At 45.4% G+C, this 19705-nt stretch overlaps 1 protein-coding gene across 7 annotated transcripts in view; it reads left to right on the top strand.

Moving 5' to 3' along the window:
- nrxn2b (neurexin 2b) overlaps positions 1–19705 on the top strand; it is a gene marked incomplete at its 5' end in the record, with an annotated part of 459423 nt that overhangs the window by 371147 nt on the left and 68571 nt on the right. For all 7 annotated transcript variants that reach the window (XM_083665752.1, XM_083665751.1, XM_083665749.1 and 4 more), the window contains one exon: positions 5107–5288. In XM_083665752.1, coding sequence (XP_083521878.1) covers positions 5107–5288 — 182 coding nt within the window. The remainder of the gene's footprint in view (positions 1–5106; positions 5289–19705) is intronic.

The following is a 19705-nucleotide window of genomic DNA, read 5'->3' as shown; positions in this document are numbered from 1 at the left end:
CCCACTAATTTCACCACACCAGTTCAACGACGCAAGCCACCATTTTCAAAAGGTCACGGCGGGAGAAATGGAGCGACTGGAGCATACATTAGCCTGCCTTTGTTTACTTATGGTGGAGTGTAGTTAGTATGATGTTAACACTAATATGCCCTGCAGCTTATAACAAGAGCAAACTTACCATCAATCATGGCTGAATCCCCCCTCAGATACAGCAAGAAAAAAAACATGACCTTTTCAATATCTTACGCCATAATAACCCCACGCAGGAGGCTGCGCTGTAATTCTCCACATGTCTGTTACGCTTGCATTTCTCCAATAAGCCACATGTGAAAAGACGTTCTGCCCCAATAACCCCCCCCCACACTGTTTTGAACATAATCAACTGTGAAACCTAGCTATGTCAAATTTCACATAATTTCAAAATGTTTCTATATGCTGTGAAAATAAGACCGGTGCCTGCAGTCGTGTTCCCTGTGAATGTGATGAATAATTAAAAAGGAGAGAGTCCCAGGGCTGAACCTCGCTTAAAATATTCAGCCGTCTCTGTCTGATTGGCAGGTTATTAGGAATAGCGGAATGTTGCTGCAGTGTTTCAGGGGGGAGGAAACGGGTGGGTGTGTGGATGGTGTGTGGAAGGTGTGTGGATGGTGTGTGGATGGTGTGTGGTGATTAAATCTGGCCTACTCCATAGGGAGTTCTCATGTCAACTCCCAGAGCTATCGGACATGTTATCAGACAGAAGGGCATTTTGGGTAATCAATAAGTGGGCCCAGTAATGTATGCAGGGTGTTGACACAATGTCCCACCTATCAACCCCTGCAAGAGATGCTCTTCTTATCTGGGTATAAAACTAAAAAAGTCTATGACTGACACCCCCCACCCCCCTCTCCATCCCCCCATCACTTCTCCTCTATCAGTCCATCCCGTCCCCTCCATTTTGTGGTCTAGTGGAAGAGCAGTGACGTAGGGACAGTTTAACAGAGAGGATAAGCCAGTGAATCATTCCAGCCTCAATCAGCTTGTAGAATCACTGGGTAAACAGGCAGTCACGGTCATTCTTGTGTCAAACTATTGGAGAGTACAGCAAGATGGTTAATACAGTATGCAATGCAATAAAACAAAGGTTGAGATAACTGCAGACACATTTTATCCCATCTCAACAGGAGGAAAGGCTAGCTTTCTACGGACTGTGTTTACAGTAGATGTGACCAATCTCTTGACTGCTTGTAGCTACATTTTTATAAAGGGCTACAGAGAAATAGCTATCTGACACAATCAACCCTGTATCAGTGGCAGTTGGTGGGCTAGATTGTCAAACTGCCAAAGTGTGTGTGTGTGTGAGATTGTGAGATTGTGTGTGTGTGTGTGTGTGTGTGTGTGTGTGTGTGTGTGTGTGTGTGTGTGTGTGTGTGTGTGTGTGTGTGTGTGTGTGTGTGAGATGAGATCAACAGATGTCTGAAAACTTTGGCAAATGTCTTATCTCACTCTCCAGTCAACCACGTCTCTTCTTTGTGGAACTCTCTAAAACATACAGTACCGAGTTGGAGAAAAGTTTCTGCCTGCTCTTTCAAAAGAAATCAATAGAACAGTCTTGCTATTTTTTTCACGTCAACAAACCTCACCAAAGAAGTGGTTCATTCAGAGGCAATAATAGAGGGTTCAAGGAACAGTGCCTGTCTGAACACAGTTTGGTGTTATTGTGCCTGCCTGTGACACACAGACACAAACACTTGACCTCATCCCAAAACAGTATATAGTAATTATTCCATAGCGCCTTATACAGCTCCCCTATGTCCCCTTTCTTATTGAGAATCCACAGAGAGGCTAAGGTGGCTGGATATTGGAGACATCGGGCTGTGGTGGTGATGAGAAATGATGCTGTCTGCTGTCTCTGACCTGTTTATCCAACCCGTTTATCCCTACTGTGGACACAATTGTCCCAGAATCCAGTGGCCCAAATCAATGGCTATTCTCAGAGCATGTATCCAAAATGACAACCCCCCCACTCCTCCTGCCCTGCTTAGAAAAATAAAATCAATACCTTTTCCATTATTGTTATAATATTCTTGGTCCTTTATGATTATTTTCCACTGGATACGACCAAAGAAAATGTTATTTTCTTCAAATCAAATTATGAACTGGCCCTGCAAAATGGAAATAATAATCAAGGGCCGTCCTGCACTGTTTGATTTATTCTCATGCCTCTCCCCGTTCCAGGTAGAATTGATTGCCAGCATCGATCGCACCCAAGCTAATTGGACAAAAGTAATAAATATTTTGACTTTTTTGGGCACCAAATAAACATGAAGGCACTAGAGAACTTCTATCATTATTGTTATTCCACTAAAACAGAGGAAGCAGATTACTTGATTAGAGTTGGGCCTCTGAAGGTCAGTGGAAATCGTTACTCTACTCTGAGTTTTGTTTATGGAGGACTCACAAGGCCTGATTAATTCAGTTTTAACTTCAGTCTTAAGTATCAAACAGCAGCAGGGAGCCTTTGGGGAAGTATGCTCATCCCCCATCCCTCTCGTTATCCTGTCACTCTTTGCTATCTCCCTCTCTCACCCTCTCCTCCTCCCACTCCCTCCCACCATTTACTTCTTCTACCCTTTCTATGAAGGAGGGCTGCAGGTTTGCATGTATGTAATGTTGTCTCAGCATCAGTTTGTGGAGCAGGAGCAGGTAGCAGGTGTTAGGCTGAGTAAGTCTGGCCTGGCTCAGAGATGACCTGCCAGACCAGCTCATTAGAGACCCATCACCTCTTTTGTCTCTTCGTTTAGTGGACCGCTGTGGGGCCCCACACAGCAGGTGGTCACTGTCTCAGCATCCAGACTTTCAGTGGTCAGGCATGACAGGCTGGATATCAAAGCAAAGGGAAATTACACTACTGTCTTCCAGGAGGAAAAAAAACTAAGCTAAACTTGATGATGAGCGCTAACTTCGCAGCTTGTGACTTTTCCTCCCCTTTAGAAACAATCGTATTCCACGTTTCTTAAGGGAGGACATATGGAAAGTTATTTACCATAGAATGGTTAATTGGTGTAAAGTGGGTACTCTTTTAGGTGAGGTGTTGATAGATACGGTATATGCTGTAGATAGTTTCAATTGTAAGCATCATCATTTCTATTCTCTCTTCTTCAGTCTGCCAAGTTATCAAATCTACAATAATGCTGTACAATGCTGTAGCTAGACAACGAGCAAATCACTGCACTGTATTTCCTCCTTACCTTTTTTTCATGCTGTTGGCTAATTAGATTTCAGTCACGCATCTTGTTTATTTAGAGAAGAAAATCAAATTATGAACTGGCCCTTCCAATTAGATTGGAAGGCTGGACCAGGAGAGCAGAGCCTCCTGTGCTTCACCCACTAAGGGGAGAATAGAGAGAACACCAGGGGAAGCTGGTGGAGGTAGAAATCACACATGTTTGACACCATTCCTCATACCATTCCATGCATGGCAATGAGCCTGTCCTCCGATTTCTACCTCCACCAGCCTCCCCTGAAAGACACACACCTGAATGTGGGGTGCTACAGTAGCTACTGCTACCAGCTGCCTCTCATCTACACAACATGGCTGCCTTCCTCCTGGCAGCCATTTTAGAATCCCTCTCAGCTCTCTCTCCATGTCTGTCTCAACTCATCCTAAACAACCCTAAAGCTGTGCAGGAGAAATAGAACAGTGTGTGAGAAATAATAATAGAGCTAAAAAACACAACTTCTAATAGCCTTCATCACCTTCGCATCTCACACTTCCTCATCAACACTCCCCATTTCCCTCACTCTTTCCTCCTCCTCCCCTCTCCTCGTTCAGCGCCTGCTCCTCTTTTAGCTACCCCTTCCATGCTGTGATAATTAGCCAGCACTAAAATAATACAGCTCAGAGAAAACAATAGGGCCGGTCAGAGAACCATTTAGCTCCGGTGGGAGGTAGAGAGAGGGAAGGGGGGAAGGGAGGGAGAGAGGGAGAAGGGGAGGGAGGGTTGTTACGTGAGCCATTTGAAATGGCCACCAGCTGATCTGTAGATAGCATGGGTCACAGGTAGCTGTAATTGTCAGGCCTGGCCTGAAATAATTGTATGATGGTGCCTTGCGTGTGTGTGTGTGTGTGTGTGTGTGTGTGTGTGTGTGTGTGTGTGTGTGTTTGTGTGTGTGTGTGTGTGTGTGTGTGTGTGTGTTTGTGTGTGTGTGTATCTGTGACTCACAGTTTGGCCCCCAGTGTTTGGCTGTGCTTTGATGGTCTGGTTGCTTGCTAGTCATCACATCTCCCTCCAGTGTCTCTGCTCTGGCTAGCGCCTCATCATTAAAGTGCATTAAGACTAGCATCGTTAAAGTGCATTAAAACTAGCATCGAAACTATGAGCTCTGGTGTCAGTGTCCCCTCCTAACTGGTGTGCCAGCATCTCATTTCAATGTGGTTTTAGATAATTTGGCAGGCCCCTGTGTGTGTTTTGATTCAGTATTAAGGGCAGGCAATTCTGCAGAGAGCCTATGGGGACAACAATGGTTTGCCATGGTCTCGTTATGCTATGCTAATCATGGTCTGTGTGTTTACTGTAATACACTGCTGGGCTCTTTAGCCAGAGTAAAGAAGCAGCAGTGGCTTCCCCCCTTGTTACTCCAACTTGTCCTCACCCAGGTCAGTCAGGCAGAGAAGAGACTTTACTCAGACATAGTCATACCAACTGGGGCTGGACAGAGGGGCAGAGGTGAAATGACACTTCCCTTGTTACTGAAGGGTAGGTCTGTGAAGGGTCTGATGTCAGAGAATCTGTCCAAGCATAGGCGGCTGGAATGCTTTGTGTGTTAAACAGGTATGTTGTCATTGTCAGGAACAATATGCCTGCCTGCCTGCAGTGACTTAACATTAAATGATGACAAAAGTCTTATAGCCAATCTTACAATGTGAGAGTCAATGGGCTTCACACTGTAAAGTCTGTAAGAACTTTGACTGGAATTCATTTTGGCCAGAGGTGATAATAATATTTGCCCAGTGTCTTTGTTTATAATCTTCAAACCCACAAACACACATTTCCTATTCTAGAAACTGGACATATTGGCCCTTTGTCTGATTCTATATAACATCATCTCCTTTTTTATTGACAGCTGGGACAACATATATCTTCGGGAGAGGAGGAGCCCTCATCACCTACACCTGGCCCCCCAACGACCGGCCAAGCACACGGGCAGACCGGCTGGCGGTGGGCTTCAGCACACAGCTGAAGGAGGCACTGCTGGTGAGGGTGGAGAGCGCCAAGGGACTGGGAGACTACCTGGAGCTGCACATAGTAAGTGAGACCGGGGGACCTGGGGGCATGGGTGGGGAGGAGCGGGTCATGGATCATGATTGGTAGCAGTTTAGTGCCTGCACTGGGAGCAGTGTAGTGTCTGGGATGGGAGCAGTGTAGTGTCTGGGATGGGAGCAGTGTAGTGTCTGCGATGGGAGCAGTGTAATGTCTGGGATGGGAGCATTGTAGTGTCTGGGATGGGAGCAGTGTAGTGTCTGTGATGGGAGCAGTGTAGTGTCTGGGATGGGAGCAGTGTAATGTCTGGGATGGGAGCAGTGTAATGTCTGGGATGGGAGCTGTGTAGTGTCTGGGATGGGAGCAGTGTAGTGTCTGCGAAGGGAGCAGTGTAGTGTCTGCGAAGGGAGCAGTGTAGTGTCTGCGAAGGGAGCAGTGTAGTGTCTGGGATGGGAGCAATGTAGTGTCTGGGATGGGAGCAGTGTAGTGCCTGGGATGGTAACGTAATATAGTGGAGAGTGATAATTGAGCAGCATGCTCTCTACCCTTCTTCTCTGTGCCAAGCTAGTTATTATCCCCATCCATGCTGTTTTTGCTCTCATATGTTCAGATAAAGGGTGTTCTTAAAACACCCTAACGATGACTTTATGAGGCAATTAAAGAACATCAGGCATTTTTTAAATGCATTAATGCTGCCGCTAAACGGCTTGTTGACCCCTTCGCTCCCTGCGTGTTTCTAGATTCAAAGTGCATATTCCCTTTAATGGAGGCCTGTTTTAATTATCAACTCATGCCGAACCCAGTGACTCTCACTATGCCACTTGTGTCAAACACACCCACACACAGACACACCAACACACACACACACACACGCACGCACGCACGCACGCACACACACACACACACACACACACACACACACACACACACACACACACACACACACACACACACACACACACACACACACCTCCCCAGCTATAAAAGGGGCTGGTGCCAGCTGCTCAGCAAGATAGTTCCTGTGTTTTATGGCCTCCACACTGTCTCACAGGGCTCTCACTGACTAAATGCAGCCTTACAGGATGACTCAAAATTGTATTATACCTGCTGCTCCATCTCTTCCTTTATTTCCTCATCCTACCATCAGTAGTTTTCTCTCAGGTGTATACCAGGACTCATATCCAGCCTCACTGATAATGAAGTGTGTGTGTGTGTGTGTGTGTGTGTGTGTGTGTGTGTGTGTGTGTGTGTGTGTGTGTGTGTGTGTGTGTGTGTGTGTGTGTGTGTGTGTGTGTGTGCGCGTGCATGCATATGTGTGCGTCTTAACCTCTCTCCCTCTCTTTTCACTTTGACCCCAATTTGTTTGGGCTATGCCTGCCTTGAAGCGACACAAACACATTTGACCCTGGGTCACACCTCATTCTACGCTCTCTGGCACTGAGAAGGACAGAGGGAGGGAAGATTTGGCATGCCTGTTTAGCTAGATACAGCAGGTCAAGACCAATGCTGATATTCTCTATTGCTAATCATGCCTAATGTTACCAAATAATCAAGTATTTTGAATTAATCCAAACAATCGGGTAATACATGATTTGAATCATCAGTGAGATGAAGTAACTCACAGATCAATTATCAGGTAATGTGATTGAGTGTGAGGCTCCTTTAAGCTGCATTGTCACATTCAGGTTTGGAAAAACCGATATGACCACCAGGAGCCTCACAGCTATGTTGTGGTGACGGTCCCTGCATTAGAGTGTGTCGCAGCATATCAGTGTGAGGGAATCACAGCTCGGAGGGTTTCATTAGAGCCCTGATGAGTGCTGGGACACCCCTGTCCCTCTCTGTCTGTCTGGAGGTTTTAACATCTCACCGCTTTATTGAATCCTCCCCTCCCTTTCCTTGTTACCTCTTTTCCATTCATTTTCTCTCTCACTCTCTCTCTCCCTGTGTCTTTCTTTTACTCTCTCTCTCTCTCTCTCTCTCTCTCTGTCTCTCTTTCTCTCTCTCTCTCTCTCTCTCTCTCTCTGTCTCTCTCTCTCTGTCTCTCCTTCTCTCTTTTTCTCCATCAGGGTGTCAGTCAGACACACTCCCAGCTTTGCTCCTCTACTCCCACTGCAATTACATTTCATTTGCTCCTGCCCCTCTTGAGTCTCTCACCTAAATGATTTCACTCTACCAATGCTGAGTGTTAGGGCCTCTTTAATTACAATCATCTCACTGCTGGGGCACAAATAGAGGCATATTAAGACCAAGACTAAAGCCTCGTCCCCATATCATGAAGCTTGATATGGTCTCATAGACTAAGTCGAACATAGTCTTTGTAATAGTTTGTAGGGTAATACTTTATGTATTATACCTCTTATGATTATGGTACTGTAGGCTATACCATCAAAACTTTTTCTCAATTAAAAAAATGTAGTTATTAAGTAGCCCATGTATTAACCTTGTTGAGATTAGGCTTTCCTAGTTCAGAAAGCCTTGTGAAATCCTTTGGAGAAAGTAGATACAAATCTGTGGAAACCCATTTAAAATGAGTGACGCCTCACCACATGTCAAACCAATCTACCTAATGCCTTCATTGACTAGATGTTGTGTATCGGGCATACACCAAACTGGCAAAACAGGTTTTCTTCCATTTTCTTCAATGTTGCAAGCTACAGTAGCATAGGCAACAACTCTCTGCAAAAAATAGTCCTACCCAGTTGGAAAAAACTACACACATAACAACAAGCAATCATTTACAGGCATGTGGGGAGGGTTCTTGGAATGTAAATACAATTGCGAGCACATTCTTCCATCACTCTGTCCAATTTAATCTAAGCCAGATCGACTAATGTATAATGTATACAATTCTCCAGACTTCCGAAGGAGGGGTGAGAACAACGTGATTTGGAGGTATGGCTACCCAAGACTACCCATGTATTAACATTGTAATAAGCTAGTTACAACATGTATGTATAATTCTATAATTGTATTGGTTATAAGGAACACCTCCCTCCCTGCAACCTCCACAGCAGGCTAAGTTATTATTACGTGCTGTGGTACATGGCCAAACCATAGTCTTTTTACTCAAGGACATAAAAAAAGATAGATTCCTGCTATTTGTGTTGTGAGGGAATATTGCTTTACCCACCCTCCCCCTGTATCAACAACAGGAGGACAAGTGAGGACAAACAAACACAGAAGGATCCAACTGTTTCCTCTCATTAAAGGAAGTGACAAATGCCCATCAAAGCTTTCTGTGACACCAGCGGAAGCCTGGCACTCCCTCGCCCTGTCTGTTAACGATGTGCCATAGATGTGATATGCATTATCCTTATCTCTCTCTCCCACAGCCTGCCACCCCACACTACCTCCCTCCTTTCCCCTCTCTCCCCTGTCTCCCCTCAGTCTATCATTGTCACAGAGGGCAAGACATCTTCAGTGTCTCACATCTTGGTGACATTTTCCCATCATCCTCTGGGGGATGAGAGACAGGGGCTTATGGGATGGGAGCTGATAGGAATGCCAAACCCCGCGCTGGCCCTGTACTGTCGCCTCCGGTCAGGGACCTGTCTCTGAAAGGCCTTACATCTTACTCATCCTCAAATATGGGCCTCTTCCCTTTGGGAACCCTCATAACTTTGTATGGACAGCTTCAGTAGTGCACACACTGTGCTCTGCTGTAGGACAGTGTTGCTATGAGAGCAGATAGTCTGTGTATAGCCTGTAGTATGGTAACAAATTGCACTCATTCCATAGGCAACTTGTGAGCTGTCCCAGTATGGGCCTTAATGGCAGTGTCTCATCTGCAGCTACAAGGTGCACCAGGCTAGGCAGTCTCCCAGTCACTTCATCATTAACTGTCCTGGGTCATCCCATTAAATAAGCCCTAGCACTGATTATATGCTAGGGAGCCATTCCTCAGTTGAGTTCAGTTGTGTGTGTGTGTGTGTGTGTGTGTGTGTGTGTGTGTGTGTGTGTGTGTGTGTGTGTGTGTGTGTGTGTGTGTGTGTGTGTGTGTGTGTGTGTGTGTGTGATGGCACAGGTTGGCAAGAGTGTTTATTAGGGTCACGGTGAAGGATGGCTCCAACTTCATTAGCTGTCCCCTCGCGTGTCTCTATCCGTCTGTGGAGAAACATTTGAAGCATTTCCTTTGCTGTAATGTTCCTTTTAATGGCTACCAGTTATAGAGAGGGGATTTGTGCTGGGACTGTCTAATTATGAGCGGAAAAATGTAATCCGACGTCTGCTGACAGCTGGGAAGAGATGAGCGGTGAGTAGGAGCAGCGGAGTGTTCCTTGGAGCCTCGGCGCTGCTCAGCGGTTTGTACCACAGGACGCCAGAGATGCTGGCGTCAGATAAAGGTAGATGGCGATGCAGATAAAACTGTCAGAGAGATGTAGCTCCTTTTATCCTCTCTCTACCCCCGTCAATCCCCCCCCCCTCCCTCTCCCTCTCCGTCACTGGCTCACACACACACATTTATCCACATACACACACACACACATACACTCATCCTCACACACATACACACAAATACATTCATAAGAACAACCTTTTTCACAGGCTCACACACACACATGCACACACATTCATACCCATGCTTTCACTCTCTCTCGCTTCCTCTGGTTTTTCGAATGAGCCTTATTTATATTTTGCTCCCACCCCCCTTCTCCTTTAAACGAGTGTCACTTTTAAAAATCGCTCCCCTTCATCTTGTCGAGGGAGAGAGGAGACGCAAGCCAAACATGCGGCAGGAGGGAGGTGTGGGGGGGGGGTGGGTTGATGAATGCTCCGCTAGCAGAGGGGGGCTGGCGGTCGCCAGCGGTAACGAGATAGGGGCCCGGCGGGTTTGGCAGGGTTCTCTCCTCAGCATGCAGGAGCCGGACGGCTATCGATTAATCCTTCCTCTCCCGACTGCTAATTAATTCTCCCCCTACATGGGTGGAGGACTGACAGCCCTTGTTTAGCGGACGGCTTCCACTGCTCCCCTGCTCTCCCTTCGCCAGGTCTCTATCTCCTCTAGAGGGGGGGGGTGGGGGTGGGGGGGGAGGGCACTCTGAGGTCAGCGCCCCCTACTGGTTCAGGTCACTCTGGGGGATTAGCTGCAGTTAATATCTGTCAGACTTCAGCAACTGTCTGGGTGGTCCAGGGCCTGGCGGCGGCCATTTTGGCTCTGCAGCTGTAGGTTGTAATGTAGTCTTTCCAGGAATCGGTCTCTGTATGGGCTGAGCCTGAACAGAAAAGTCATTTACACTGTTTTAACTATGAAAATGCTCAGATACCCATGGGCAGGCATCCACAAAGGTAGAAATATGGTTAGATAGTAACTGTCTCTAACTAGGTAGCAAGAAAGATGTGGTGTTTGTAGTGGCGTGGCTCTGGGTGGAGGTACATGGATGGCCTCCCAAGGATCAATAAGCCATTAGCAGCACAGGGAGCAAGACTGTCCTGTTGGATCCTAGCTAGTCTAGCCTAATTACCTAGGAAGGCAGGGAGCAGCACCCATCCACTCATTCTATCTACCCCTCTATCTGCTCACCCACAACCAGAGGAACAACAACCAGAGTACAACAGGTCACAATCCAGTTAACTAGTACAATAAAGTGTTGCTAGAATAACGGTGTGCCAATTCCAGTCTAGTGATTGGTAAATAGAAAATATGTTGCAGAAATATGTTTATTTGAAGTAGACATAGTATGTGTTGTACTTTTAATCTTGGAGATAAACTTTGTGGGAGTTGGGAGTTATTTCAACATCACTGCATCTCTTAATGAAGGATTTGTTTTTTTCTTCTATTTAATCGTAAGTGAAGTTCTGCAGATCGGAGTGGAAATTCTTCTAGCCAGAAAATCTATACAAGGCACCTATGACCCTATTCAATGTAGTGGAAAGCCAATGAGACAGCAGAGGGAGGGAGGAAGAAAGAGAAGGAAGAAGAGAAAGGGAGAGAGAGAAGGAGAGAAAGAGTGAGGGAGAGAGGGTGAAAGGAAGAGGACAGACTACAAATCATCAAGCCCCTTCTGTCCTTTACAAGGTGCCCTGAAGAGAGCTATAGAGTTCCACAGGCCAGGCCCACCCATCAGAACCAGCTCAATAATTATTTTCATGTCATGACAAAATAATTTCCTATAAATAGGATTTTTAATATAACAAATGAATAATTAAAACAAAACAAAAGAATAATTAAATCCCTCAATGGTCCCTAAAAGGCTGTAGGCTAAGGATGAGAGACGGCTTTATGCGGTATTGCGCTTGCTTGCAAGCTTATATTGTCAATAGGCTACTAGCTTAGGCTATTCATTGATTAAAAGACATAATAACTGCCATGTACTGTAAATGTGGGCCTTATACTGAGTGATCTGATTGTTAGAAATGGCAGAGCCTACAGATTAACTACAGTAGCTATTTAATAGGCCTAAATCTTTTTCTCACCTCTCCACTGTACAATATATGCCTCTACTTTCTACTCTCTATTTTGCACTTAAGCAACATAAAACCACCATCTCACCACACATGTTGGTCATGTCATGAATTACAGCCCTCGGCCCTCCAAAAAAATCAAAGCCCGACCAACATATAGGTTCTGGCGCCAGGCCTGGATTTCCATTCCTGGTCCTCCTCAAGTGTCAGCACTGCAGAGGCAGCCTTGTAATCCCCTATTGTAGCACTTTAGCTGGGCCTCTCTCTACTATTCTTCTCTCTATTATGACTCTGCCATACTGCTGGAACGCACACCACTCTAACATATCTTTAACATACCTTCTCTATCACAGCTGTCTCATCCTCATCTTTAACAGACGAAAAATACTATAATGACTGGAGTACTTGGGCAGAGGACTCAAATGCACGAATCAGAGACAAAAACTTAAATCCAATAGAACAGTCTTTACTATCAAAAAAGGTTCGGTACACAGGTTGGCAGTCATTGGGTAGGTAGATAATCGAGGAAGAGGGTAGGCAAAGCAGGGTTTGGTACACAGGTAGGCAGTTCAAAAAGTCAGGCAGATAATCCGAAAAGGGGTAGGCAAAAAGCAAAGTCAGAAACACTATCAGAGATCAAAATAACTGGAATAATCAACACACAAATCGCTGGAACGCTTGACACAAGGTACAAAGACGAACTGGCACAGAGACAGGGGAACACACAGACTAAACACACAGGGAAAGATAATGAGGAACAGGTGAAGCCAATCTGGGCGGGGTAGACAATCACACAGGTGGGAAACACACAAGGGCAGGTGGTGAAGTGTCTGAAACGAGAGACAAGGTGAGTAACACAAAAATAAACAGGAAACAATAAATGAAATAACATGAAACAAAGACAAACATAAACTAAGGAACAGGGCGGGATGTTACAAATACTGTAGATTAAAGGTTACATTCACCCCTCAAAAACTACTTAAAACCTGTAGATGGTGAGATATTTTACTGAATTTGTTCATGTAGGAAGTAAACCTAACTGTGCATGTACAATTGGCAGAGGTTTAAAGTTGGGCCGCCAGTGTGACGATGTCGGCATTGGTGACGGTTTTTTTCAGGTCATTCAAAACAACCACCAGGAGGCACTGTTGAGCATGATGGATATGTTTGCTTACAGTGCAACGAGTCATTTGAACACCTCGCATTTGGAAAAGGACAAATGATTGTCTGGTTAGAGAAATTCTAAATGATGTCCTTGGATAAATTGGTATCACGCAAGTTCAGTAATGCATGGCAAGGAGGACGCAGCTGGCATCAGGGACGGACACACACACACATACACACACACACACACACACACACACATACACAGCTGTTCTCACTTGCTGATTATGTCACATGTTCATGGGACAGGCTATAAGAGCCAGTTCATGTAGTTTTACTATACTTGAGCAAGGTGCAAGGTGTTCCCTTACTCCATCTCGCATTATGCTGCTCTCTCTCACTATACAGTATGTGATGTGCAACACCCATCTCACATAATTTTAGACATAATTTTAGACCCTCACTCATAGCAACTTGTGCTTACAAATCGTTTCCGATTAAAAAAACGAAAAAGCATGACAATTTATCCAGCATAGTCTCCCTTTTCATACGATCCCTCAAAAAGTGCGATAAAAAATAAATGCATCATTATTATTATTACATTGTGTGAACGAGAGAAGGCTGCCCTTGCTGAAAATGTGGACGTTCGCACCCTATAATAACTGTAGGCTACTTTTCTACCCAGTCTCAATCCCACTGAAACGTGCTAAAACATTTCCCCCTGTTTCTCTGAGCTGTGAGAGAATGCGTGATCTGCAATTCATGAGGTGCTATAATAAAGTTGATTTTGCCAATCTATCTGATAAGGCAAACCATTATTTTTTCGAACATCCTTCACAGCTCTTGCCACCACCTTGTGGTGGCTTTCGGCAGCACTTCACACCGTGTGTTCGGCGCGCCAGTGGCATTGAAATGTACCCCGCTGTAGTGGCGGTGTGGGGGTATTAAACCCCTGCCAACTGTACTGAGTGAGTTTCATCTCTTGAACTTGTTTCTGATTGGAGAAAAGGAGGGTGTTACTGCACAATTGACCTCTGTTATATTTGTCCCCGGTTTCCCCTACTAATGATCTCTATATGAAGAGTTTCGTTCCACAACGCCATATCAATTTGCTAAATCAACATCAAATGTCATGACAGCAATAATTTTATAGAATAGAAAGTACTTTTTTTAAATGGTGGATATAGCTTTTTGCAACAAAACTCTTCATACAGACATGAATGATGACTAAAGTGTGTATGTCTCCTAACATTCTATTCTGACCCTGGTCCTCCTGACTATGCTGAGCTGTATGTCACTTCTATTTGTTCTAGCTCTCTGTTCAATCATAGTACATCTATTATTCATCCCTGCTCCACGTAACTTTGGCTCTTCTATTGACTTTCTACCATTTCTATTAAACCATACATCCACTATTGATTGGAACAGTGCTTAACTTAGCATCCACTTTTCACTTTAACAACTCATTAGACCGTAAAATGTACCTGCTATTCACTCTTGCCTTTCCACTACAGTCAGTTCACTCTTATTTTCACTAAACCTTGTTATCTATCGCTTAAGACATTTTCATTCCTCTCATATTGACTTTTAACCCAGCTTTGAACTTTCTAAACACTAGTCCTCAATTTTCCCCCAAACATTCTCAAGCTTTTTTCAGAAAGAAAAATAAAGATAATGAAAGAGAGAGAGAAAAGGAGAGAAAGATTTATCTTAGTTCAGCCATGAGTTCACATACGCGTGTCTGTGTCCAAACACTCCATGTACTCCGAGCCAATCCGTCGAAAGCATCCTCGATTAACAACAACATATCGGTACTCCACTCGCCCCGCCGTTGTTGACAGACCGAGCGAAACCCTACATTATTCAACACCAGTGTGGCTCTTATTGTTTTGAAAATGAAAGCTATTAAGAATAGATGTGGGCTGTCAATTGAAATTTTCACTGAAAAGAAAATTGGACTCTTGAAAGTGACTGGTGAGGAATGGAAATTAAAAAAAGTGTTGTTTTGTTGTAATGTTCTTGAGACAAGAGCTCTCTGGAAACATGCTGTACAGTATATTCAGATCTCCTATAACTCAATAACTAGATTACTATAGACTATATTTTCTCCTCACTATACCAAAATATTTTTTAAAAAAAAGACTTTACAGACCAAGTACAGGATGCTTGCATGTGTTTGTGTGTTTAGTCTGTTCCCCCTAATTTGAGCCGTCATTTAACAGCAAATTAATTCCTGTTGTTTGGGGGAAAAAATGGAAGCAGTGGAGGGAGGAAGGAGGGAGTGAGTGAGAAAGGAAGGGAGGGAACGAGGGAACAAGAAGAGGTTTACTGAGGTTGATAGGTTCCCAGCATCTGCATGTCAGATAGGATGTATGAAAAGATACCCCTTATTCTCTTTTTATCTCTTCCTCTACCCCTCCCCTCTCTCTCCGTATATCTCTTGGGTCAAGGAGAGCTTTCAACCTAATCCTACAGGGCCTACTGATATGAGCGATTGAGGTTCTAGCTCAGTGAACAGAGTGAGGGTTTCCCCCTCCCCTCCTCTTCCCTGCCATGAGATTCCTTTGTGGGTGATACTGTATCTGAGGTAGGAAGTCTGTAGTCTGGCCCTGAAGGGCCAAGCTATGTGCTCTGAATCTTTCATATGCCATCATCCGCCCGATAAGGTAGCAAATATTATTCTGTAACAGCGGCTATTGCTATGCCAAATCCATTGTAAAGACCACTTTAAGATTGGATTTGAAGGCTAGGCTGTGTAGTGGTGGGCCGCCAGGGGATGAAGATTGGGTTCTCTCTCGCTGTAGGTATATGCAGACAGACAGATATGCAAACCAATTGCTAGACCAGACAGAATGTGTTCAGCGATGTGAGACAACCGCATACGCTCATCCACATGCTCATATACTCGCTCTCTCTCTCTCTCTCTCTCTCTCTCTCTCTCTCTCTCTCTCTTTCTCTCTCAGCTCTCAGCTCTCTCTCTTTTTCTCTCTAACACACACAAACAAACACATTTTGAAGTTGGTTAGCTTTATGATGACACAAGAGGAGGATGGGAGAGAGAGAGAAAGGTAAGTGAAAAGAAAAGAGAGAAGGCGAAAGGTGAAGAGATAATGGTGGAGAGGTGGATAAGGAGCAGGGTAAGGCGTTGTTAGCCGGGGGCTGGAGGGGAGGCAGGAGCAGGAGATGGGCTGAGTGGATATGTTTATGCGGCAGAGGCAGCTGTCCTGGGGGAACTCCTGGCCTTGGAAGAGCGCCACACACACACACACACACACACACACACACACACACACACACACACACACACATACATAAACTCACACACACACACATAAACTCACACACACACACACACACACACACACACAAGCACGCACGCACGCACACACGCACACACACACATACACACACACACACAATACCTGACTGCGGCAAAGACATACAGCCCCCCACGCCCTTTACCAGGCTGCCTTGGCATCCAAACAATGTGGCCTCAGGTCCCACCCACCCCATCCCACCCCCTCCACCACCTTTTCTGGATTGGTTCAGTCCAACCCACTACATCACCGCTCCATCCTCACTCAGCCACAGTCAGTTCACGTTTAACTATGGCCTATCTCTGTCAACTTCTGAAGAGCCCAGACAGAAAGCATCCATCAGCACAAACCCCTCCATCTGCTTCATACTGCCCTGAACATCAGCATTCAAATGGATGCATTGAAATTGATGAGCGAGTGGGAAGGGAGGAAAAAAATACCTGCTCTCTCATTCACTTTGATTCATTACTACTGTAACTGCAGCTCAGCTTTCATTCTGCATCGAGGCTGGACCTAGGGAATACACAACCAGGCGCACAAATGACTTTGTCAAAGGCTTTTGTTTTTCCACCCCGAATTGCAAGACTTTCTCAGTCTGCCTTTCTAGAAAACCCAATGCAGAAAGTTTGCCAGGCACTAATTTTAAATGCATGAGGCAAATTGTGCAAATGCAAAGTAAAAAAAAAAAAAGAAGAAGCCTAATGTTAAGCTCCTGTTTCGGGCTCTGAGGTGGGAATACTCTGAGATGCAGAGTCAACACGAGGCTCTACAAAGACTTGCTCGCTCTTTGATTTCCATCTAGGGGAATACGCTGGTGTGTACTTCCCCTAATTTGTGGAAGGCAAGAAGTCACTACAGGGCCCTGGGGGGGCGAGCGTTCTATGGAGATGAACCTCTCTAGGAAGTGAGATACAGTATGATTGAGGGATTGATGTCGCCCAATCATGTCAACATGTGCTGAGAGGGGTAGGAAGGAAGAGTGCTTTATCTTCATCTTTATTTCACTGTAGGGTGTCCTGGTGTGGGCCATTCTTTAAGTTCAGACTAGGACAACAGCAGCAACAACAAAAACAACAACAACAACAACTACTACCTTATATTATGTATTCTGCACCTTTGGCAACCACTTTTTCTTTCTTTTGCACATGGATTTTTTTCCTCCAGAATTGCTTGTGGGAAGAGTAGGGCGACAATTAAGAGAGACTTTGTGGATAGAAAGACGTCTGCCAGATGCGATTTGTGAGGGATGGGAAATGGGAGCGAGTAATCCTTTGCTAGTCCAATTTCAGGAAGTGAGCCCACCACATCAAGCAACCTGGAGCGCCTTAATAGTGTCCTCATTAAATCTGAGTTTGCAGCCCCTTAAAACTTTTAAGTCAACAAACAAAAGGATAACCATGCCCAATTCTTTCTCTCTCTCTCTCTCTCTCTCTCTCTCTCTCTCTCTCTCTCTCTCTCTCTGCTGAGTCAGACTCTGTTCCTACACATCTCTGGGATTCAGAGGATGTGGACTACAAGTCCCACGCTGACAAGACAAGTAGGAGGAGGGAAAGAGGGACTTTGCATCTGTTAGACTAGATGGAAGGGATATTTCGAAGACAGGAGACAATCTCTCAGAGAGAGCTAGGAGGCAAGGAGGCCTTTTGGTGCCTTAGATGATAGGGTGTGTGTGAAGAAGGGTAGATTTAGGCAAAGGTAGCGGTAGACTTGGGAAGTATCTGTGTCACTTATAGTGGGATAAACATGGACAGGGAATGACTGCAGCACAGCAGTACCCCGCTAACTACGACTTTGCATTTGGATCCGCCCAGTCCCTAAGACCAGCAGCCTGTCTAACAAGCGGTTTGGTGCTTATCTCCTCTGCATATAAAGAGCTGGGGCTGATACAAAAAAATATCCTGAGCTGGATCTCTTCCCAGAGCAATTAGCTGAGCCTACATGCCTGTTTGATTAATACACCGATGGAATTAGCTTTCCCCAGCCTTTTCCCTCGTCTAAGCCTTCTCCAACGTGACAAGGCTGTGTTCATTTGTAAGCACCCCCTGACACTCTCTTCAGGCTCTGTAGAATCATCCATAGGTTGTGGACTGTATGTACAGGCGGATGGGTAGCTATTTTGACAAATGAAAGTTGTCCATTCCCTCTTCACCAATTCACATTGCCGGGCTGTCCTTCCCCAGCGAAATCCAGACATCCATGACAGATTGGGAACAGTTATCATAGCTGGCAGTCCCAATAATTAGAAAAACGCAATAGTTGGCTGGTCGGCCATTTTACTGATGGATTAACAGCAATCGCTTACTGCTGAGTCCAATAGCTGTTTACCCTTGCAGTCATAAGGCAGACTTATTGAGCATCCATAATGGGTTTCTGGATTCACTCGATCAAAACCAATCGACGAGCTAATCAACAGATGTAATTGTATACAAGTGGTCCACATCCGAGAGCAGCAGATATATTGTCACAGAGAAAAATCAGATGAATAAACAACAGGCGTGACCACGCCACCTCCAGTTCACCTGGGAGAGGTAGCTGCTGGACCAACTGTGGTGCAGGCTAGACACAGCACCCGTAAGCTATCCTGAGATCCCCTCTCCTGCTGTGCTAACAAGCCCCGGCTCGGTTGGCCTCTGCTGGGTTTAATGGCCGGGGGTGGTTGCCTCCTAGCTCAGGAGCCCCCTGCCAGCTCCACAGCTGTCTGTGGCATCCTGCTGTACTGAGTCTGAGTTCAGAGGATGGTCTGAATGCTCACTGCTGGCGGCCCTCACTTCTCAGGCTTCAAATACCACCTCCCTCTCATAGCTCACAATTGAGTTAGCTAATCGCTAACTATAGCGAGAGGGGTGAGGGGTGAGAGCTGTCTGCAAACTGTTCAGCACAGCAATCCCAAGGAATTCTCCCTCACTCACACACACACACACACACACACACACACACATACACACACACACACACACACACACACACACACACACACACACTATTTACACACACCACACTTCTTCCTCTATGTTGGGATCTGTCACCATGGGGTGTCCCAATGCCATGCTTGCCATGCCGATTAGCTCCACATCTGGCCTGCAGGATGGTAGAGCTGGCTTGGCTTTCTGCTGTTGTTGAATGTTGGCTTGCATTTACAAATCCATGAGACATGGCAATGCTGCCCAGTTTCTCAGGATGAATCCAGCATGGCAACCTTGCCTGATACAATGAAGGTGAACATATGAGTAGAAACAGTACAGTATACAGTAGATACTCAAAATCCCACAGCTGAACATCCCCATCCCCAGAGAGGGCAGGCACTATATACTCAGGCTAACTCAAACAGGCTGATTCCTCTCAGCCTTATGGGAAATATAGGTTTAGATGGCACATGCACACACACATGCACACTTATAAAACTGGGAGGTTAAACCAATCTGTGAATGTGTGTGTGTGTGTGTGTGTGTGTGTGTGTGTGTGTGTGTGTGTGTGTGTGTGTGTGTGCGTGTGTGTGCGTGCTTGCGTGTGTTTGCAGTATGTGTGAATCATGGTCATGTTGAGTGTCTGTTTTCTCCCCAAGGGCAAACACAGATAGGATTAAAGGTTATCCTAGCACTGGAACCAGCCCAGTGTAATTGGCTTAATGACTAATAA

This window comes from Argentina silus (assembly GCF_951799395.1).
Source record: "Argentina silus genome assembly, chromosome: 1".
In the NCBI taxonomy this organism is placed as follows: Eukaryota; Metazoa; Chordata; class Actinopteri; order Argentiniformes; family Argentinidae; genus Argentina; species Argentina silus.
The sequence above is the reverse complement of the archived record's forward strand: the minus strand, read 5'-3'. Positions and strand labels throughout refer to the sequence as shown.